The sequence below is a fragment of the Pimephales promelas genome, chromosome 13 (genome assembly GCF_988280905.1).
Source record: "Pimephales promelas chromosome 13, fPimPro1.hap1.1, whole genome shotgun sequence".
In the NCBI taxonomy this organism is placed as follows: domain Eukaryota; kingdom Metazoa; phylum Chordata; class Actinopteri; order Cypriniformes; family Leuciscidae; genus Pimephales; species Pimephales promelas.
The window spans coordinates 4,572,969-4,596,666 of record NC_142781.1 but is presented as its reverse complement, the minus strand read 5'-3'; the positions used below and the strand labels follow the sequence as shown (position 1 = coordinate 4,596,666).

Below are 23,698 nucleotides of genomic sequence, written 5' to 3'. Positions count from 1 at the left end.
CAGGTCTCGGCCCTGTAGAGCCGGTGCTGTTGAATAGGGCGGCCCTGTTGTCCGGGTCGATGGCTCTGTTGGTGGTCGTCTCGGCAATTGAGCCAAAGATGACCCAGGTGATTGGTCGTCGTGCCAGTTCTCGACCAATCTTGTGGTCGATGGTCAGCTCCTGGCCCAAGTAGACGTAGCTATCGACTTGCTTGAAATTAAAGTGCGGTATTTGGAAACATATGACTGGAGTTCTTATCTAAACTTAAAGGGTTAGTTCACCCAAAAATGAAAATTAAGTCATTAATTACTCACCCCCATGCTGTACCAACCCCGTAAGACCTTCGTTCGTCTTCGGAACACAAATGAAGATATTTTTGATTAAATTTGAGAGCTGTATAACTACCACATTGGCTCCTAAGGGACTGCCTCTTGACGGCCCAGAAAGTCAATGAAGAAAATGTTTAAATATCCCAAGTGACTACCGTGGCTCAACTATATGTTTATCAAGCGACGAGAATACTTTTTGTGCGAAAAAACAAACAAAAATAACGAGTTTATTCGACTATTTCTTTTCTTCCTTGTAGGCCAGAACGAGACTTCCTTAGATTTCCACGACGCATGCGCGAGATTTGCGATCTGCTTACGCCAGCTTACACTACTTCAGATCGCAAATCTCGCGCATGTGTCGTGGAAATCTATAAGGAAGTCTCGTTCTGGCCTACAAGGAAGAAAAGAAATAGTCGAATAAACTCGTTATTTTTGTTTGTTTTTTCGCACAAAAAGTATTCGCGTCGCTTGATAAACATATAGTTGAGCCACGGTAGTCACTTGGGATATTCAAACATTTTCTTCATTGACTTTCTGGGCCGTCAAGAGGCAGTCCCTTAGGAGCCAATGTGGTAGTTATACAGCTCTCAAATTTAATCAAAAATATCTTCATTTGTGTTCCGAAGACGAACGAAGGTCTTACGGGGTTGGTACAGCATGGGGGTGAGTAATTAATGACTTAATTTTCATTTTTGGGTGAACTAACCCTTTAAAGTGCCACTGTAGCGTCATATTTAAATATCATAACATGAAATCCAAAATGTTGGACGCTGGCGCATCCTCCAACTCCCTCATTTCATCCACTTGCCATTTCTACGCATGACGTGACCTGCAGCACTCCATACTTTTCTTTTACTAGCTTGTTCGACTTGAACCGGTGCTGCACAGAGCGATCAGTAATGACATCAAAGTACCGTGATCGTGATTGAAAAGCATACGGATTTGATGTCATTCACCGATCGCTCTGTGCAGCGCCGGTTCAAGTCGAACAAGCCTCATGTGTATGCCCACAGTGCACACACGTCTTATTTTGCGCGAAAAGGAAACACTGGTCTGAGGCCACATACGGGCACGAGGATACATTGTGCATGCGTCGAACCGTGAGGCCCACACACGCTCCGAACCGAGACAAGCGAACCGAACAGTTTGGATTCGAACAGCCTTTCTTCTGTGAAACGTGGGTGACCAAACAGTTTACGGGCCCCATTGACTTGGCTGTCAATTTTTGGTTACCCATATCTTCTTTTGTGTTCATCATTTGAAGGACATTTATACAGGTTTGGAAGAACTTGAGGGGGAGTAAATGACAGAATTTTCCTTTTTGGGTGAACTATCATTTTAAGCAAAAACCATGTATGTTAGCGAACCTCCCAACGCTGTCCTCGCTGCTGAGAGCCACATTTAGATGAATATATATACTCTCACCTGAAGGATTATTAGGAACACCTGTTCAATTTCTCATTAAGACAATTATCTAATCAACCAATCACATGGCAGTTTGTTCAATGCATTTAGGGGTGTGGTCCTGGTCAAGACAATCTCCTGAACTCCAAACTGAATGTCGGAATGGGAAAGAAAGGTGATTTAAGCAATTTTGAGCGTGGCATGGTTGTTGGTGTCTGAGTATTTCACAATCTGCTCAGTTACTGGGATTTTCACACACAACCATTTCTAGGGTTTACAAAGAAAGCTGTGAACAGGGAAAAACATCCAGTATGCGGCAGTCCTGTGGGAGAAAATGCCTTGTTGATGCGAGAGGTCAGAGGTGAATGGGGCGACTGATTCAAGCTGATAGAAGAGCAACTTTGACTGAAATAACCACTCGTTACAACCAAGGTATGAAGCAAAGCATTTGTGAAGAAGACACAACACACACAACCTTGAGGCGGATGGGCTACAACAGAAGAAGACCCCACCGGGTACCACTCATCTCCACTACAAATTGGAAAAAGAGGCGACAATTTGCAAGAGCTCACCAAAATTGTACAGTTGAAGACTGGAAAAATGTTGCCTGGTCTGATGAGTCTGGATTTCAGATGGTAGAGTCAGAATTTGGCGTAAACAGAATGAGAACATGGATCCATAATGCCTTGTTACCACTGTGCAGGCTGGTGGTGGCGGTGTAATGGTGTGGGGGATGTTTTCTTGGCACACTTTAGTGCCAATTGGGCATCGTTTAAATGCCACGGCCTACCTGAGCATTGTTTCTGACCATGTCCATCCCTTTATGGCCACCATGTCCCCATCCTCTGATGGCTACTTCCAGCAGGATAATGCACCATGTCACAAAGCTTGAATCATCTTTTTAAATTGGTTTCTTGAACATAACGATGAGTTGACTGTACTAAAATGGCCGCCACAGTCACCAGATCTCAACCCAATAGAGCATCTTTGGGATGTGGTGGAACGGGAGCTTCGTGTCCTGGATGTGCATCCCACAAATCTCCATCAACTCCAACCAACATTTCTTAATAATGCTTTCAGCACCTTGTTGAATCAATGCCACAGATAATTAAGGCAGTTCTGAAGGCGAAAGGGGGTCAAACACAGTATTAGTGTGGTGTTCCTAATAATCCTTTATGTGAATTTATAATAATCAAATAAACGCAAGCTGTTTTAAACTTCTAACGCACTGATTTTTGGACGTCAATGACGTCACGCCAGTTCTTTCTTTCATTTCAGGGCCCTTAAGCAGAGAAATTGGTTAAATCGTTGTCTAGTAATGCAACAAGTAAGAACATGTAACGTTAATGTACCTGTCTGTGTAAGTGCACAGACTTTGATATACAGTATATGACAACTCTTGTCTTTCTGAATTCTGGTGATCGTGACTTCCTAACATTGATTTGGAGAGCCTAATCAAAGCCAAAGGTGCTCTGCTTCTGCCAGCCTGTCAAGAATACCAGCTCAAGGTTTATCTGGTGACTATTTCAGCCTGACTCGAGGGTTTCCATCGCCTGAGGCCAATTCACTCGCTATTCATCTTGCTAAAGTTGCATGTGGTCTTAAGGTCTGGTTACTTTTTCCATTTTCAGTGAGTTTTTGCAGTCGCAGTGGAGCCGTTTCAATAGGAATCCATGTAATTGGTAATTTTGCTTGTAGATTTGGTCTCTGGTTCAGGTTGGTCATAGGAATTTGCAGCATTGACCAAGTGACTTCGGAAAAGTACGAATTTATCATACAAACCTTTCCTCTGCTCACATTGGCCTCATCCAAGCAGCTGTCAGTATGGAGTTAATAATGAGCCATAATTAAACAAATCCAGCGTTCTGCAAACAAACTCGATCTGCTTTGCAAAGGAAAACTCGACACGACATTGAAAATGAATGTAGAAAGCAACATATGATGGCTAGACATGTGCCGGTATTCGGTAATGCGATAAATCGCGGTAATGAATATGCACGATATTGTTATCGCGGGCTCTTCAAAATACCGTGGAAAATAATAGATTCGAATTTAGACTTTTAGAGCGCGCATTAGCTGCTTATTTTCCTTCAACCGCTCAAACACTGCGTGCTGCGCAGAACACGCGCGCACTCTGATGTAAACAATCCCCACATGTAGGTATAAGCACTGTGTGCTTGCGACAGTGCGCACTAGTCTAATGTAAACAATCCTCACATGATGAAGAAGCATGGCGGAACGCTCCCGACGATTTATCCCCGCAGGGCTGCCAACTCTCAGACATTCCGCTTGAGACTCAAGCTTGACTTTCAGACAGGACGCGGAATACGCGCGCGACGCGCAGGGATGTTTTCTTGCTGCGTCGACCTGCATCGACCACGCCGGTGTTAAAGTTCAAAATAGTTAAACTTTTTATTTGTAAAATAGCAAATCGCGTTGTATCTGAAGGGCAACGCTGAACCAGCGTTGCGCATTCCGCTTCCTGTCTGAAAGGCGCTTAACGCATTTGACACTTTTCACACGCTCTCCCACAGAGAAAAATCACAGAGCAAAGAGGACACTGACACCGACAGACTAGACAGAGCAGGTTACTTTTGATATGAAAGTTGTTATTGATAAATTGAAGTTGATAAATCAGCTCTTAGGTTCTGATCACAGATCGTTGCTCCTCAGTTCAAGTAAACCGATCATCATGTTACTTTCGTTTTTATTTAAAGATACAGTATAACTTACCGAAAGGTATATTTACTTGTACATAATAACGATCAATCAGTGTTTTCAAACACGGAAAGAGGTCAGTAACACTGCAGGAGAACAGTTGTGTCAAAACGTTACATTTACCTCAGGAAAGCCATTTAATGACCAGCACATTAGAAAATAGCAAGGAGTAATTTGCTAAATATTATATTTAATTTCTCTCTGTATGTTTACAGCATTATGTGAGGTTTTTTTTTCTTGAGAAACATTAACAGACTGAGGCCTGCCTAATATTTATCCAAATGAGTCAATATTGAATTAAGACTGAAATCAAATCCAAGAATTTAATTGAATAATACAAACAGTAACCTACCAGTCATTGTAACATGTTGTCACTAAACTTTAAACAATTTGGTTTAGTTTACCATATGTTTTGAAAATCACAATTACACATTGATACAAGTTGAGGTTTTTTTTAGAGACCCACAATGCATCTGTTTTTCTTGAAATATAATTTCATTAAAATATCGTGATAATACCGTATACCGCAATAAAAGCTCAATCAATTAACCGCAGCATGAAAATTTGATACCGGCACATGCCTAATGATGGCAGAGCTTCCAGCTTGTAGATTCCCCTATCCTAGAAGAGCAAAGTGCTACTAAGTGCGAATGTGGATCTCTGTCTAGATATGTAATAAACATTTTGAAAAAGAAAACCTCAAAAAGATTAATTATAGTTAAAGTAAGAGAGAAATACACCTGTTCACCGGCCATTTTCAACAGGTGTAGGCAAAGGCAAACTCAAGGCCCGTACACACCGGGACGAATATCAGCGCGTGTTATTCGTCAGCGTTTTTCAACGTGTTTTTTGTGTTCACACCCAAGCGTTTTTCGCTGACGATGAGCCGAGTGAACATGCAAATTCATTCCCTGACATTAGATGGCGCTTAATGTAAAACAGAAATAATAATAGAATACTATACTAGGGTGATCATATTCATGTCTCAATGTTTTATTATGGCAGATTAAAAAAACAAATGAAATAATGATAGAAATAATGTCTTCTGTATTAGAAAAATAAATAAATAATAAATAACTAAATGAAATGCCTCCAAATGTAACAAAAATAGCTCTCACAAACTTACAAAAACGAACTAACAAAATCTATTTATATCTTTAGTTTTCATTCTCTTTATCTTGTTTTTCTTCCTCATCCACCTTGTTTGCCCATCTATATTTTGCTGTCGGACTGATCTTTCCCAGCAGTTTTTGTTTGAAAACCAGGACATTTTCATCACTTAAAAACAGTCAGGACAGGACGTGGAAACAGGACATGTGTAACGCAAAGTTGAGATGTTGCCCAGAGATAAACATAGCACTAGTTGTCGGATGAACAGAAGAGACGAGAGTTGTCGTATTTCCCCCGCGTTTAATAAAACCACTCAAACGTAGGGTTGGGTATCGAGAATCGAGTATCGATTGGAACCGGGACTGACTTTTCGTTTTTCCCGGAATCGTTCAAAAGTTAAAATTTCGATTCCTAGTTTCGATATTCACAGTCCGCCGAGCTGAAGAAGAAACCGCTGAACAACACCAACGAAGAAGCGTCTACCGGAAGTGTTGGCATAACCGCGCGAGTCGAACATGAGTAGCTTACGTCGGCGATCCAAAGTGTGGCTTCACTTTTCTAAAAATAACGAAATCTCGGCAAAATGCAAAATTTGTGACAGAAGGAGTATTTGTGACAGAAGGAGTATTTCCTTCAGAAAGACCGTTGGTTAGCAAGGTTAGCTAAACTTTTTTGACCCTCCCTCTTAAAAGAATCGGAATCGAGAATCGTTAGGAACCAGAATCGAAACAAGAAATCGGAATCGGAATCAGAATCGTTCAAATTCAAACGATACCCAACCCTACTCAAACGTTACACTCGTCCTCATACATGGGGATCGCGCAAAAAAAAAAAAACACAAACAAACATCTGGTCACAATAAAAAATAAAAAATAAAAGAAAGAATAATAAAAAGTCGGCAGAGCGGTTATCTCCTCTCCTCACTTGTCAAAATCTAACTGACACTACGCAGTTCTCATCTCAACTCAGATTTCTATAAAGCACAAAGTGATCGTTTTACACATGTCGCGGGAAAACAGGACTGTTGGTCACCCTATACTATACTATTATTACAGAAATACTAATATAAATATTATCATATAGCTCTTTATGCTCCGAGACCAGCAGCTCAACATTCGTCTTGCCCATAGGTATCTTATCTCTTCTTCGCCGTTGCGTATGTGTGCTCGGCAAGACCGTTTTGTGTTTGAGCGCCCCCAAGTTGTGCTTTACTGTAACTTCAGAAGTACCAGACACGTGAGCAAACCCGCCAATCTCGTTGGTCGGATAGGTTTTGACGCGGCGCGTCAAACCAAAAAAACGAACCCGAGGCGGTTTTTTAAAAAATGACGCTTTTACGCGTGGCGTTTTTCGTGTCGTTGTGAACACTCACATTGGCGCCCATTGTTTAGTCACGAGGCGTTAAACGTCGAGTCCCGGTGTGAACAGGCCTTCATGCTTCAAATCAGTTCTTCCCCCGAGAGACTAGCGCTAAATGAATCCCCTAGCTTAGCGCCATCTCCTGCTTTAGAAGAGGAAGTTGCTCAACTGCATTTGTGAGGAAATCGAGCCGAGAGATCTCATAAAAAGCCAAGTGTCTCACAATCATAACGGACAGATAGGTTTGGTATTTGTTCAAAGGTTACATGCAATTTGTAGGATGGTTGTATTGATTTGTGAAATATTATCTAGGCTCATTTATTTATGTTTGTAAAACACAATACATATGTTTTACTCCACTCAAATTGACCTTTGAATTTGCACATTGCTTTCTGTTTGTTTGCGAGTCCAGTTTTCCTTTGCAAAATGCAGGATTTGTTTGTTTGATTATGGCACAATACTGACTCCATATGTCAGTCCATCTTTCATGTTATCAGTTATTTTACATTGTGATGCATTTATATCCTTAAACTCATGTGTCTCTCTTTTAAGAAGGACCTCCTTTTGCTTTGTGTCCTGTTTGTGTTTTGGTTTTTAATCTTACCTTTATCATCTATGCTGGAGACATGTCTGATAGGAACACCCCTGCAGCGATTGCTCAATTTCACTCGACTAAAACCTCACCTGACTCTTTTTTTCTTTGTTCAATTATACCTATTATGAAAATTGTTTATCTTCATTTTTCTAATGGAAGCGAAGCACATGAAACAAGGCATTGTTGTTAATCATCGCTGCTCATCAACTCCTGCAGTTTCAGTGTCACCGGGATGCGTGTTCGCAATCAGAGCTTCTCTTTTTTTAGTCGATCATTTCTGCTCATAAACAGAAGAACTGAGACATTTGTCCAGACATGTTTCCGTCTTGCAGTTTGTTATGGTTAGTGTTACTATTAGTGTCCCCAATGTATTTGCTGGTCTCTGTGACGAACCCTTTTGCATCACCATTAATCAAAAGTTTTTGACGTTTTGGCCTATAAACATCACTCAGCAACATGATCGTCAGGCCATCCTTAAAAATATTTTGGTTTGCAGTAACAGCAATTTAAAAAAAAAAAAAAAAGGGTCAGTAGGTAGGTCTATTTTTTTTTTTTTTTTTCAAGATTCAGTGTAAAAAAAAAAAGTACAATTTTGGTGATGGTGATCGTGAATTAAAAAAAAAAATGCATATTGTGACGTCACTGACTGGGTCTTCAAACTGTGCTTCCACCGCTAGGTGTTAATGCAACCCACAACCGGTTACATTTTAGGCCAGTCACAAAATGTATAAAATATCTATTTGTTATGCATATATACATGAGATAAGCTAAAACAAGTACAAAACACATGGTCAAACAAAGAATACAATTAAACAAAGATACAAATTAGCCTATATACACAGTGCTTTAATTTCAGGAAGATCTAAAATTTGCTATTTTTCTGTTAAGTGTGTTGCTCTGTCTGAAAAGAAATTAAATTAGTAATCAAATGTAAAATGACACTGCATAGTTTATCATAGTTAAATTAATGCTTATTAAAGTTTAAGTTATTCATTCAAGAGCTGTGAGTGATTTTTATCTGCCTTTTGTTGTTTGATTCGCATTGGCTCAATCGTCACATGTTTATTAGACTACTGCCCCTTTAAGACCGAGTGCAGAACTCTGCTGTGATAGATGACTGATGCACCATCATTTTCTCCCAACTATTTACGTCCATATAAGACTTAAACTGTGTTTAAATGAATCTCAGAGCAGGTCATTTTATATTTGATGTATATTTGATAGTTTAGATGCGCACTTGAAGCCCAAAATGAGGCGATAGCCTACTTTTCTTGTCTCGTTTTAGTGCATTTCGGAGCGCGCGTCTCCTTGTGAACAGCGTCTCTTGCTCAGACTTTTGTGCTTTTAATAGCTCTTTTAATGATTGAACGCGTCCGCAGTTTAGCAACAGTACAGACTGCATTTTACAACAACCACCAATCGTGCTGATTCTGACGGTACGTTTGGGTTTTAGGAAGAAATGACAGCGCAACGCTGTGAAGGGAAGGAAGTTGCGCTAGACTAATGGTTTCATCTCAAATATCTTCTTTTTATAATCTTTGAAAGCGGAAATATAAAATACAATTAGAATTATATCCCAGATCTAAAGTGCAACCACGTTCTGTCCTCATTGTCACTCATTAAGCAGGGCTGTCGTGCTGTGCGCGCTGTGACTACGGGTGAGAGATCGCTCTCTCTTCTGGACTGCGAATAGCAAAATTGCATCACAGGCAAATTGTTTAATATTATTATTATATATAGAAATGGTTGATATTCAGCCCCGTTGCCCTTTTAATACCGGGTACCAAGCGGGAATACTGAAACGAGCGCACGTACAAGCAATATAGTGACACGCGTAACGTTAAACCAATGGTGTAAACATAATCTGATGAATATGACGCCACGGGTTTTTATTTAAAAGAAAGAACGTAGCCTACGTTTGTATGCTATGTAGACACAAGCAACTTTCACAATACTAACTAAAATATAATTAATATTATTTTATTGAATTTGAATTAGTCGTTTGAAGAGTAAAAAAAAAATAAAAAATCGGTCGGTCTGATCGCAAGTTACAACCGGCAAGTCGGTCGGACTAAAAGGAAAAAAAAATAAAAAATTGGGTCGGCCCTAAATTGACAGGGTCGGTCGGGTTACGGCAAACAAGAATATTTTTAAGGGTGGCCTCATATTGAGATGTCAAAGTGTTTATTTTAACTATGCTTCTTAGAAATCTCCAGTTTTGACCTAAATTAGAAGTACCATCACACAGAAATGACCATATAAACTTTTTGCCACTGTGCCAAATTCACTCCTAGAGATCCCTAACAAGGACCGCTAAAACAGAGAACAGTCTATCCTAATGAAACTTGGTTGGCATTACTGGTCTGATCTAGGGATGTAGACATATATTGTATCATGATATGGCTTAGTATATGATTTTCAAATTTCTAAGGCTGTGAATAAATGAAACATATGCAGGTTTCACGTGAGCTTCAGCTTAATGATTATATACATCTTCACACAAACATAACACTAGACATAAGCTGCTCTTGAAAGGGAAATGCAGGAACCTAACAAGGGCTAGGTTTAGTGTATGTTACAGGGGCCCACAATTATGGAATGAGCTCGACCCTAATTTAAAACAATCTGCCTCTTTAGCAATATTCAAAAAGAAATTAAAGCAACAATTACTGGAGAGGTATAATTGAGGGTATTGAGGGAACCCCTCTCCTTTGGTATGAGGATAAATCTAATTTGAAGAACAAAGGTACAATGACTGTCTGTTTTTATCTCTTGAAAGTAACTGTATTCCAAATACTCATAATTTAAAGTTTATTTGCTAATGGCATCTAAGTCGGTCCGCTCTGGTCACCAATGTTAGGTGGGTGGGGAGGTGTTGGTGGTGGGATGGACCCCTATTTATAAGCTATTGCTTCTTGGGGATCCATTTTCACAATAGCATATATTTGTTTTCCTAATCAGTTGTTGGGAAAGTTACATTGAACTATGGCGTGCTATAGTAGTAGTTGCAATTGTAATGTGTGATGTACTGCATAATTTATACTGCTTCTGTCTATACTATTCATGCCCCAACAACTGCTTTTGTTGAAGTAAAATGTACTGAATTATTGTGAAATAAATAAGTTGAAGTTGAATGATGGTTAACTAAAACCATACAAGAACATTTTTGTTTGGAATGGCTAAAATAACAAAAAAATATAAAACCATTTACAAAAATTCTATAGCAATTAAAGAAAAATGACAAACACAATTCACTTTGAACTTTTAAAATATGAATACCATGCTAAAGTAGCACCGGTGTGCACATGTGGCGAATGTTATGGTTACTGAAGGTTTGATCATAAATCCTCACCCTGTCTCTTGTGCTTTTACAGGTACATGATGTTAATAGATGGAAAAAACGAAGTCTTTATGATTGACCGAGACAACTCAGTCTTTCACATAGCCAACCTGGAGTTTCCTTTCCGGAAGGATCTTCGCATCCACCTTTCCAACACGCTTTTGGATGGGGTGAGTTATTGCATTGTTTGAAAGCCTGATAATCGGGTTAGGAAGAGAGGATCTACTCTATTCCTGTGCTTAATGGATGTCTACAGGTTTGGCTTACATGAGAGAGGCAAAAATAAGCCAGTGTTGTGAGTTAATTCTTTAAATGTTAAAGAGGATTTTGCTCTCAAAGCATTTATTAGCTCACTCAAAACATCGTGCACAGCACTGGAGAAATAGCAAGGCTGGGTTTCACATATTAAAGGTTCAATCAAGCAAGACTTAATCCAGGTTTGACTTTTAATTTGTTGCAAGTTGTGTTGCAGCAATTAAAGGGATATTTCCCCTCAAAAATAAAAATTACCCTCAAGCCTTCCTAGGTGTATATGACCTACTTATTTCAGAGATATATTTAAAAATATCCTTAAGTAAAAGTACTAAAGTACTTGTTTTTAACCTCTTAACTGTCACCCCCCCCCCCTTCTTTTTTTGAATAGACATGGAAATGCTCATTTCAATCTTAAATGGTTGTAATTCAAGAATGCTTTGGAATATAGACTTAAGATTGGTCTCGTTTTAAAGAAGACATTTGGCAGATTTTTCTCGAAGTGAAATAAATTAGGAAAGTGAAACAGAAAAAGGTTATAGAAGTTTGAGTTTATAGAAATGTACAATGTAAAAAAAAAAGAATTATTCATATTTTATATAAAATACATATTTTCAAAACCTGGGCTACTCTAAAACTGCAGAACAATCAAAGCCAAAAATCTGAACAAGGTGTGTTTCAAATTTTAGGTTGATATCTCAAAAAATGAGCTTTCAGTGAGATTTTGTTTGGGCGCAGTACCAAACTTTTTCACTAGGGCACAACCAGACTCCATTACTGCCCATATAAGGGCGTCTCCATTTCCATATGTGTTTTGAGTGATCTGAACCATTATTTTCACAAATTTCACACAATTTATGAAGTAGAAATCCCATTCAGAAGTAGTATGGGTAGTTTGGCAGATTTTGATATGAATTCAACCTCTAGGAATCACATACAAAGCACACGCATGCGCGTTATAGCTTATTGCCATAACACAAATGGTGAATGTATTTTTTTTTCGTAATATTTAAAACATTTTCAGACCTTTTTTTCTAAAATAATTGAATGGATGCTATCTTTTGAACTCTTGGCATGAAATCAAACTGAGGTTTCTAACTTTTTTTCATGATTTTTCATGTTCATTGCTATTTCAAAATAAAGGTCTAAACAGGCTTTATGAGTATGAAAATATTATTGTTGCAAATTGATAAATTACGGCTCGTGTGTAAATTATTTTGAAAATCAGTCACCAAATATGGAAACTAGAGATTGTAAGCTTTCAAATGATACATAGTTTGTCAATATTACTTAAGGTCTTTTCTAAGATATTATTGTTTTAAAAATATAATGGCAACTGTCCTACGTGGGACGGTGACAGTTAACTGGTTAAAAGTACTTGTTTTTAAAAGTACATTTTCTAAATATTTCATTACTGCTGCTACAGTGCTTACATTTATCAAATCAGTCTTGCCTTAAGTAACTAACAGTAAAAATAAGATACTTAATCATGAAATAACATAATGTATTTTTATGTCAATTATGCTCAGAAACATTATTTGAAATGAACAAGGAGCAATGAATAAATACTGATTTAAAAAAAAAAAAGCATAAGAAATGACATTTATTTATTTATGACTAATATTATTTGACACGCACAACTATGGCACGCTGTTTAGATCGGTTTCGTCTTGAAGAGCCGCAAGTCATTTATTAACACAATGTTCTCTCTCTTAAAAGGAAAGCAGGTGTAAATGTCAGCATTATCATATATGTCCAAAGGATTGAAGTCTGTCAGGTCAACCAAGAGCGTATCGATGCAGTTCAGTCTGTCCAACCGTCAATCCTGATTGGAGGCTTTCCTGAATATTTACTTTAAACTTAGTTGAATGTGTAATGGTTCAACTCAAAAACATTCAGTAGTGCATCAGTTTATCAGTAACTATCTGTGACAACTACTCACCACCTAGTAACACCATAGCAACCATCAAATATAACATAGCAACCGCCCTGAACACCCTAGCAAGCACCTAGAAACGCACTAGAAACCACCCAAAATACCCTAGCAACCACCAAAAACACTTTTGCATCTGGCTAGCAACCACCCAGAATACCTTAGCTACTGCCTACCAACACCATAGCAACAACCCTTTACATGGCAACTAAGCTAAGTTGCAACTTACACACAGCTTGTGCAACCGGCCCTAACCATCCTACCCAGGTTACCCTTGAAATCAGAGGGAAATGATGTGATATCACTAGCTGCGTTTCCATTGCCCTTGCCAAATTGCGAAATGAAAATACGCTCAATGGAAACACGTCAATTTCGCAAAAACTCCCGTTTATCGCAAAAAAGTTTTCACGCTCGCATGAGGAGGATTTTCAGGCAAAAAGGATTTTTCCGCAAAACTGCAATGGAAACGGATTTTGCGCATTTACGGTCACCTGACTTAGAAGACGGAGTGTGTTTTAGGTCCGTGTCCGCAAATAATAATAATAATTATCATCATTAGCCTATTATAACATTTATTAGGCTACATGTGTAGAAGACGCTTTTATCCAAAAAAGGAACAAAGCAATTCGTCACATCTCATTCATAGTACAGGTTGGACAATGATAATAATAGGGCTAAGATTATCACAAATAAACACTCGATTTTGACCAATATCCAAGAGTGTGTGCGGAGTTTGACGCGCACACGCGCCGTGAACACTTTCACTTTCCCATCAACAGTGGAATCAACTTAAAATACTCTATAATTTCTGGTTATACAGAAAATAATAATACATTATTCGCAACTACTTTTGTTTGCGTAATGTCACAATAACAAGAAAACGTTGTGCTTTTGTAAAATAACATAAAACAATCAGGCGCGCTTTATGATCTTCGTGAACTGGAGCGCGAGAACTGAACCAATATCCTTTATAGACTAAAGCTTGAAATGTCCACTTTAAAAAGAACAAATTGGAATCGTGAACTAATACCTTCTGATTATGTAATCCGTATGAAAGGTGCCGTTCTCTCTAAAGCTGCATCCGGAGATTATGTTTTTAGCTTGTTATTTTTTCAGACGCATTTATAGTAACTCACCTATAGCCTTCAGCACTGCGGGAAAAATATCATAAATATCCATGTTCTAATTTGGCCTTAGAAAACCAGTAAAATCTACATTTTTTCCCATATTAATTTGTGAATATTTTAAATGTTTTAAAGGGGGCAAAAAGTCAAACAAATATCTGAAATTTCGTTGAGATGTAGGCTATATAGCGCAGCATTGGTGTGGTCAAACTAAAATGTTGGTGTTCAACTTTGCATTTTAAAAATACAACAACCGTTCATTTTTCGTTTTGCAACGACCGTTTGGACATAATACGAGATAGAGTTCTTTATTAAATTCATTTTTTTAAAAAAGAAACAATAATTACAGGGATAGCCTCTCTAAACCTCAAAGAAAAGCCATCAAGACATCGAAGCAGAAATAAGGGAGAAACACCAGGAACTCCGTGTCTTTCCCTGCTATTAATGCTTGGATAACACACCACGTCTCCTTCCATTAATAATAATAATGTCTAGTGCGGTGCATGGCTGTGAAATAGGTTATAAAGTTACCAAAGTCCGTTGCCATGATTTTTGGAATGACTTATCGCGAGAGGAAAAAAAAGACGTTTTAGTCGCATAACATCGGTTAATGGAAACACCGTCATTTCACAATAGTTTTTTATCGACATTTGGAAAATATCGCAAAAGTTTTGCGCAAATCTGTAATGGAAAAGCACATAACCTGAACTTGACATAAACTGTAAACATGTTCCTCAAATCTGATTGGTTGCTGTGAATGTGGATCCCTCGGTGAGATCATGCTCTGCTCGTCCTGCGTCTAGTGTACCGCTCATCTCGTCTCGTTCCCGCAATCCATGTCTCCAAGAGATCAGTCCATAATCCGGCTTTTTAATGCTTTGTGCTTTTTTATTTATTGTGAATATATCGCATCGGACTCCACGCCTGCTTTACTCCGTCTGTCGCCGTTCATTCTAGTCTCCAATTATGCCTTTTTTTTTCTTATTTAAACCTCAACAGCAGGAAGTTCAAGGTAATCCTGTAAAACTGTGATTTAAATCTAAGTTTAAAGTAATAGAACAACAGGATTTAGTTAATTGAAGTTTAATTAATTTTAAGTTAATTAGGTTTACGGTAAAAAAAACAAGATTACAATGAGGGTTATGTAAACCTCCTTTTAATTATTAGATAAATCACGATTTAATCTATGTTTAAGATTAGGCCTTTTTAGTGCAACCCCACCCTAAGATTATTACAGCCAAAACATGAACATAAATAACTTCACATTTAGAAAATAAAGGCCTTTAAATGTTGAAGGTCCAGAGGTCTGTGAACACAAGTGAAACCGTTGTGAATGTCTCTTGTGCTCAAATAACTCTTGAAAATAATTTCACAAACGCGACATGGAAAACAAAGAAACGAAGAATGGTTCGCTCACACCAAGACTGACAGGAATATCTGATAGACTGAATAAATAAGGAGTCGATGCTGGTACAGTGCATTCCTCTAATGAATCCCAGATGAATCGTCCGCTAGAGCAAACTTCACTCTCGTTTCACCGTTACAGCTGTGAGGATCTGCAGTGTGTGTGTGTGTGTGTGTACTCCCACCCTTACATGAAGAGATGCCATGTGTGTCCAGTGCAGTCTAGACTGTTTATCTCTCATAAAAGTGTGAAGGTCACTGATCAACTTTGACTGTGTTCATTATTTATTCATGATCACTCTCTGAAGCACTAATCATAACTTTGCTTTGTTTAAAGGTTTATAATTTACTCACCCCCATGTCATCCAAGATGTCCATGTCTTTCTTTCTTCAGTCGAAAAGAAATGAAGGTTTTTGATGAAAACATTCCAGGATTTTTCTCCATATAATGGACTTCAATGGGAACCAAACGGTTCAAGGTCCAAATGACAGCTCGCCTTGCTCTGTTCTGTGATGAGCGTTCGTGACTCTCCTGTTCGAACTCGTTCATCAAAATGAACAAATCTTTTTTCAAGTCATTTGGTTCATTCAACGAAGAAAACGATCAAATTGATTTGGAAAAAGATTCGTTCATTTTGATGAACGAGTTCGAACAGGAGAGTCACACAGAACAGAGCAAGGCGAGCATTTGAGCTTATAAAACTTAAAATTTGTTATTTATTTTCGATCGTTTCGCTTAATAAGACCCTTATTCATCGTCTGGAATCGTTTAAAGCCCTTTGAACAGTTTGCACTGAAACTGTCTTTTGGACCTTGAACCGTTTGGTTGAAGTCCATTATATGGAGAAAAATCCTGGAATGTTTTCATCAAAAACCTTCATTTCTTTTCGACTGAAGAAAGAAAGACATGGACATCTTGGATGACATGGGGGTGAGTAAAAATTATCAGCAAAAGTGATCTACTCTTTTAACATTTTTGAAAATCGTAAATTTGTTTGCTTGGTTTAATAAAAATAAAATAAACACGACTGATCTCAGACATTTGGACCCCAATACTTTGAGCTTTCAAGCTAAATATCTTTAAAATCACATTGTTACATCATGTTGATATTTATTGGCTGGACTTATGAGAGTATATGTGCGTTTCTGATGGTCTTCATCTGTCTTTTGCAGGAGATGATAATCGACAAAGTGAACGGCCAGCCCGTCCCACGCTATCTCATCTACGACATCATTAAATTTACCGTGAGTGCCTTTCAACAACACTAACACAAACCCTGTCCTGTCTGCTCTTAATTCAGTTCAGGATTACTGTTGGCAGAGACCTAATGCAGAATGACAATGAGCAAGAACAGCCAGCAATTAAAATGGCCTTGTTTACCATCCATCATGCTTTTCCAGACCAAACGGTTTCCTGTAAGATACTAACAGCTCCAAAAAGGACAAAAAAGTATCGCTAAGATTTCATTAGGAAGTAGATTACATTCAAAAATAGCAAGCTTGAACATTGATGATCATCAATGATGGTTTTATCATCCAAATACACGTAAATCAAGTGGACCGCATAAATATTCCTCTAAATTTCTATTTGTGTTTATGCTCTGAAGAAAGGAAGTCATATAGGTCATGAAACAGCATATGTGACATTTCTTCATAAAGTGGAGAATTAATACAACAAAACTGCTTGGTGACATCAAGCGCAAAGGAAATCAATTGAAGTAAGTTTGATTTGTTGAGCACTTTTCTCAACATGTATTGTTTCTGAGGTGGGTTTTTCTCTGTAAATCGAAGCTGTGCAGATTCGGGGAGATTTGTCCTATTTTTTTTCCTTTGTGAAATAGCATGCAGTGCTAAATCATTCACAGTAAGACCAGGAACGTGTATTAGGACAGAAAATAGAGTCCGTTTTGATTTCATGTTGACTGGATGTCTATAAACAGGGTTTCCGCGGGGCATTAAAAAAGTCATTAAATGGATTTTGCGAAAATTAAGGCCTTAAAAGGCATTAAAAAGCATTAAATTTGATTCTTACAGGCATTACATTTTTTTATAGTTTTGAAGAGAATTTTATACAAATTTATTTGAATATAGCCTTCATAATTAATAATTTGAATTTGCGCTCGCAAAAAAATGTACGTGAGTATCGAATGTAAAAAATAGGTTAGTATGATAAACACGCGGAACCATTTTTGTAATTGCTTCCGGCCGGAGCAAAATTGCCGTGATTCAGAGGTGACGCGGGCATTTTGCACAGCAGTGGACAGGTCTGAAACTACTGAAAAATGGGAAAGTGCAAATTTCAGCAGAAGTGGCTGGAAAATGAAGATTTCAAGACATGGTTGCAGCCCGTTGCTGGTAAACATTATGAAGGATTTTGCCGCGTTTGCAAAAAAAGGATTTAAGTTGGGGACAATGGGCGTCGGCGCCTTAAAATCACACATGCAGTGTGACGGCCACAAATCGGCGCTAAGAGTCAAACAGCAATCAACGATGCCTAATTACTTTGGTGTGACCGACAAATCTACAAGTAACGTTACGACGACAACAGATGCTGTAGTCAGCAACGTTTGTGGAGCAATATTTAAAAAAAAACAAAAAAACATATATATATATATATATATATATATTAAGGCCTAATATATATATATATATATATATATATATATATAATAAGAGTTCAGATGCAAAAGCCTCTAAATACCATTTGAAATTTTCTTCTTTAATGATGATTTTTATCAAACTTGTATATTTAAGTTCAGTAATTTCACTTAAATAACAATTAATAGGTAATTATCATTGCCATTTAAGTGAAAGCAATGAACTTAAATATACAAGTTTGATAAAAATGATCATTAAAGAAGAAAATGTCAAATGGCATTTAGAGGCTTTTGCATCTGAACTCTTCATATATATATATAATTATATATATATATATATATATAAATATAAATATCCGTGGTTAGTCATGGGTCGTGTATGGCATTATTTTTTTTTTAAATGGCATTAAAAAGGCATTAAAAAGGCATTAAATTTCATTTGAAGATACCTGCAGAAACCCTGTATAAATTGTGTAGTTCACTTCATTTTAGGTTCTAATTCACATTCCTCTTTGTTTGGGCAGGGAATGAGTAAATCTTTGCATGTTCTGGCATCATTTTCTGCAGTACGCATTCAGTAAATCCAGGCAATCGTTCGCAACCCGGTGCGTGTTTGGGATTCGTCTCGCTTGGATACCGTGCCGAAAGGAACATTTTTCCAAAAACGCAACGCTGATCCTTCATTTTTAAGATTGATGCCACAGGCAACCCGTGGGTAAATATAGACGGCACATTAATTGAGCCTGTCCAGTGATGCTTGGGAAGACTAATATTCAATTCAGTTATAGTGCTCAAGTATGCGTTAAGCACGTGTCATCAACTTTATTTATTAGGTTTTCATTTAAAATATGAGTACATTAAAGACTAATGCTGATATGTCTATTAAAATCTATATTATCCGTGTGTGTTAGCTGCTCTCTGCATTGGTCGAGTGTGTTGTGGATGGGTTATACTTCAGGATTTAGCATTAAGCTTTGTATTAGTAGAAAAACCTGTTGTATTTTTGAATTACCATGCTTTCCATACTCATACCCCCCTGAGACGAGAGATTTATGTTATTTTTGGCTGGAAAAAATCGTCTAAAGACACAAACATCGCCGTTTTGCATCATTGAAGTATTTTTTGTCCAGAGGCTGAAGACTACAGTCAGTAGTAGCATGTTCTCGACCCGCCCATAGAGGGCGATCTCACTCACAGAATGAACACATAGTGTCGGCCATCTTTTTTTGGAAGCTAATCTAGCAGGCTCTTGTACTGTGGAGAAAGCTGAGTAGTAGGGGTTAGGGATGGGACGATAACCGGTTTCACTATAAACCGTGATAAAATGTACTGACGGTTAGTATTATCGTTTAAAATTGAATTATCATTAAAACCGTGTTTGATTATCGTGATTTTAATAACTCACTGAATCCTGTCGGCCAGTCTGACGCAGGCGCGCAGCACGCGATATTTTTTTAAATTACTATTGGAGAAGGAATGGCGGAAGGCAGTGACCGTGCTCAGGAGATTTTTCAGCCTTTTAAAAGGACCAAATCTGAGGTGTGGTCATATTTTGGGTTTTACAAAAGTCCTGAGGGAAACTTGATCGAGGATGGTCACCCTGTCTGCCGAACAAAAAGTCACTGCAATAGAAACACTTCAAATCTGCCGAGTCGTCTTGTGTGATCATCACACGAACGCAAGGCAAGTTAACTTTGACCTCAATACCAAAACTACGTCTGGGAAACAATTGGGCACGAAATGTTCTTTTGAGTTGAAACATTTTATGTCACTCACTTGAAATAGACGTCAAGCTTCCGCGAAGAAAAGTTCGTAGCTTTGAGCCAAAGACGAACGAACAACTTCAAACAAGACTATTATTAAGAGTGATATTTTAAGGGATAGTAAAGTATAGATACATCACGTATTAAACCGATTTTATTTTTACCACATAATTACAGGGACATATTGAATTGATAATGAGATTAGCTAATGTTTTAAATCTTACCTGTTTATGAATTCATTTTGTAAAACAATCGTCCAGACAAGATATATCACACCAGTATTATCAAACTATGCAAAAAATAAATCAACTCTGATTTCATTTTTGCAATACAATCAAAAACCGGAGACGCAAGACGGCAAGTTGTATTTGAATGAAACAAGAGCACGCGTCCGTTGTGAATGTTATGGATGTGTGCTGTGTAATAATGCGTTGCTATTGACGACGGGCATTATAAAGAAGCAAATGCCATAGAATAGAATCTTGCCTAAAAAACTGCATAGAGAGATTTGTTTTATTTGTTGTTTGTTGATTTTCAATTATAAAATGAAATGAAATGTTTTCAGTGTGAGCATCAGTTCTTTTTGAGCACTTTCATAAATTTTTAACAAAAACCGTGATAATATTGATAATCACGATTATTTTGGACACTATAATCGTGATATGAAATTTTCATACCGTCCCATCCCTAGTAGGGGTTACCCGGACATGTCCGGCCGTCGATGTCCGATGGGATTCAGCTTTTGCTTTCTGCGGTCGCCGTTCATTGTTTACATGCACAGCTTTTGTTTCAATCTAACTCAATTCATTCCCATTGGTGAATCTGACTGTCGTGAATACTGAATACCATACTATGGTGGTCAATGGGGACTGAGATCTGTTTGATTAAAACATTCTTCCAATTATCTTCCTTTGTGTTTAGCAGAACAAATAAACACATAGAGGTTTGAAACAACATGAGGGTGAGGAAATACTGACAGTGGTGGAATGTAACGAAGTTACTTCACTTAAGTACATTTTTCACGTATCTTTACTTTACTTAAGTAGAATAAATAGTGCATACTTCTTACTTTTACTTCGTTACATTTTGCAGCACTTATTATACTTTCTACTCCACTACATTTCTACAACTTCTGTTACATTTTCATTACATTTTCTGATCAGTTTTTCCCTGTCAAAACGTAATCTGACCGTCCGTTCGTTGCACGCTTGTCTCACCAGTGTCGTTTGGTTGCCATAGATACATCAACTAAATGCGTCTCGCACGCAGTGTGTTTATCGTGCAATTTATACGCGAAAATTAGTTTTTACGTGCATAGGAAACGCACCGTGTGTAATATACGTTTGGTTAGGATTATGGCAAGCCAAGAGGTTCAGAATTACACCATAAATTAATCGCGTTTACTGCCAAACATAGTTATTAACAAATAGTAAGGATAGGCATGGTTTATATTGCCTAATTGCAAGCTTGTTTCAGAAATGGTGACAACAATTGTTTTCCATCATTATTGAACATCATTATAGGAGTATTAGGTTGAATGAGCTAGAATTAAATGTTTTATTAATCATTAGAAAATAGTCATTAAGAAAATCAATTGTTATGCAAGTACTTTTACTTTTAATACTTAAAGTACATTTAAAATCAGGTGCTTTTTACTTTTTACTTAAGTATGGTTGTCATTGTGTTACTTCTACTTTTACTAAAGTAAATATTTATCTGGTTATTTGTACTTTTACTTAAGTACTGAGATTCAATACTTCCTCCACCACTGGAAATACAGACAGAATTTTCATACTCAACTAAAAAAAAAAGTTGGTTTAGGGTTTTTAATAATAAAAGATAAGCTAATGTGCATTAATGTAAATGTCTATCTATCGATTTCCACCGGAATAAAAAACGCCTCAAGTCAGCAGTGTGGGAGCATTTTGGGTCAACGAATTGACCCAAAAACTAGACGCAAATGTTAGATAGAGACGATCTGGGAAGCGATTGATGTCCTGCGTGTGTGGTATATGTGCACATTTGTACTGTAACGTACTGATCTACCCCGCGGTCTCATAAAACGTTAAAATAAGAATGTAAACGTCAGGCAAAATGAGTAGAGCAGACATAGGCTATAGAGCTGAAAAAGAGTGATGATACAAAAAAGAGCTGCATTCGGTACGGTTTTTTTGTGCGCACACACCTGACCCGACACGTGCAGCCGTGCGTGATTGACATGAACTGAGCTCTCTTTCGTGTCTGAATAGACAAATACACACAACATTATGTCGAAATGTCCGTTTTGGACAGTATTCATGTAAACTATGTCCGTTTTGTGTTAAACCATAGACATATACACTAGACCTCACCTTGGATACGGCAGTTCATTAGAACGAATGCGTCAATAGAGCCGCCATCTTGAAACAGGGGAGCCCCTCCACTTTAATGCATCAGCGTCAATGTAGTAGACACAGGTCTAACGCAAATAAAATCACCATAAATCATCATGAATGCGATTTTTCTTGTTTTTTTGGGTTTGTTCCAACGGTCAGACATGTATTTATCATTGATTCCAGAAAGAAATTTTTTTTTTACTTTTTTTTTTTTTTTTTTAAACATTCTTCCTAGTTCAGATTTCATCCGTGAACTTCATACGCTGCACAAAAGTCCGCCACCATCAATGAATTCGAAGTAAAAGCAGAGATAGCTGCATTACCTAGCTACTTCCTATGACAAGACCCCTGTTCCAAGATGGCGGCGGTTTTGACGCATGCTTAGAACCCCCAGTTGAGGTCTAGTGTATATGTCTATGGTGTTAAACAGTCGTGAGTGTATCGGATGTGCATCCGACGTCTTAAAGTGACAGACAGTGGATAATAAACCTAATGCGGTCTGTGTTCTAATATTCAAGCAACAAAAGAAAAAGAAAAAGGCATAATAAGGCTTAATTATATTCATACAAATAAATATGTCTGCTTAAAAGAATAAAGAATGATGTATGCAAGTAGTTATAAATAATGCATATATCATTCATTTAAAAGAAGACTGTGTTTTACTTTAGGTAAAATGGTTTTAATTTCTTTTTAAGAAATACATGGTTAATATTTAGCTTACAATTAATTCAATAGATCCAAAGGCTTTTATTCTTATTTTCATTGGGATTTATTATCCCTTTACAATATTATTTATGTTTTTAAGTCAAATATCAACAAGACATTGTTTTTTCATGTTTTCTACCTCTGGTTGGAAATAAATGTAGAACAAACTAAACGCTTAATCTTCTTGTGATCTATTTCAATCAAAGATTCAGTCCCTTTGACTTAAAAGGAAAAATGTTTACAAAGCACTTCTCTTTAATTCCAAAGAAAGACATTGATTATTAGGGGTGCACGATTCAGAAAATGTCACGATTCGATTTGATACCGATTTTTTTTGTCTCGAGATTCGATTCAAAATCGATTTTCGATTCAAAAACGATTCTCGACTCAAAAAACGATTCGCAGGTCTATATAAATGTAGTTTACTTTTTCCTATGTGATTGATTGCAGTAGACATAATTTAAAAGAAAAGTTTGATATTACTTATATAAATATATATGTCTTCATACAAAAATAAAAACTTTTGCAACTAAAAAGTGCGAAGTGCCAAGCTTTGGCCAGCTTTTAAATACATTTAATTCAAGTTCAAAATAAAACTTAAATAAAAAGCTTTTACATTTAGCTTTAAAGTGCTGTAGTCAGATCAAACAAACAATTATGCTAAATGTGGTTTAAGGAGTAGGCCTACTTCAGCTACCAGGTTGACTGTT

At 37.4% G+C, this 23,698-nt stretch overlaps 1 protein-coding gene across 1 annotated transcript in view; it reads left to right on the top strand.

Moving 5' to 3' along the window:
• rngtt (RNA guanylyltransferase and 5'-phosphatase) overlaps positions 1 to 23,698 on the top strand; it is a 187,266-nt gene that overhangs the window by 42,190 nt on the left and 121,378 nt on the right. Inside the window, exons 9-10 of the mRNA XM_039664323.2 lie at positions 10,870 to 11,005; positions 16,722 to 16,793. Of these exons, the coding sequence (XP_039520257.2) occupies positions 10,870 to 11,005; positions 16,722 to 16,793 (208 nt within the window). The remainder of the gene's footprint in view (positions 1 to 10,869; positions 11,006 to 16,721; positions 16,794 to 23,698) is intronic.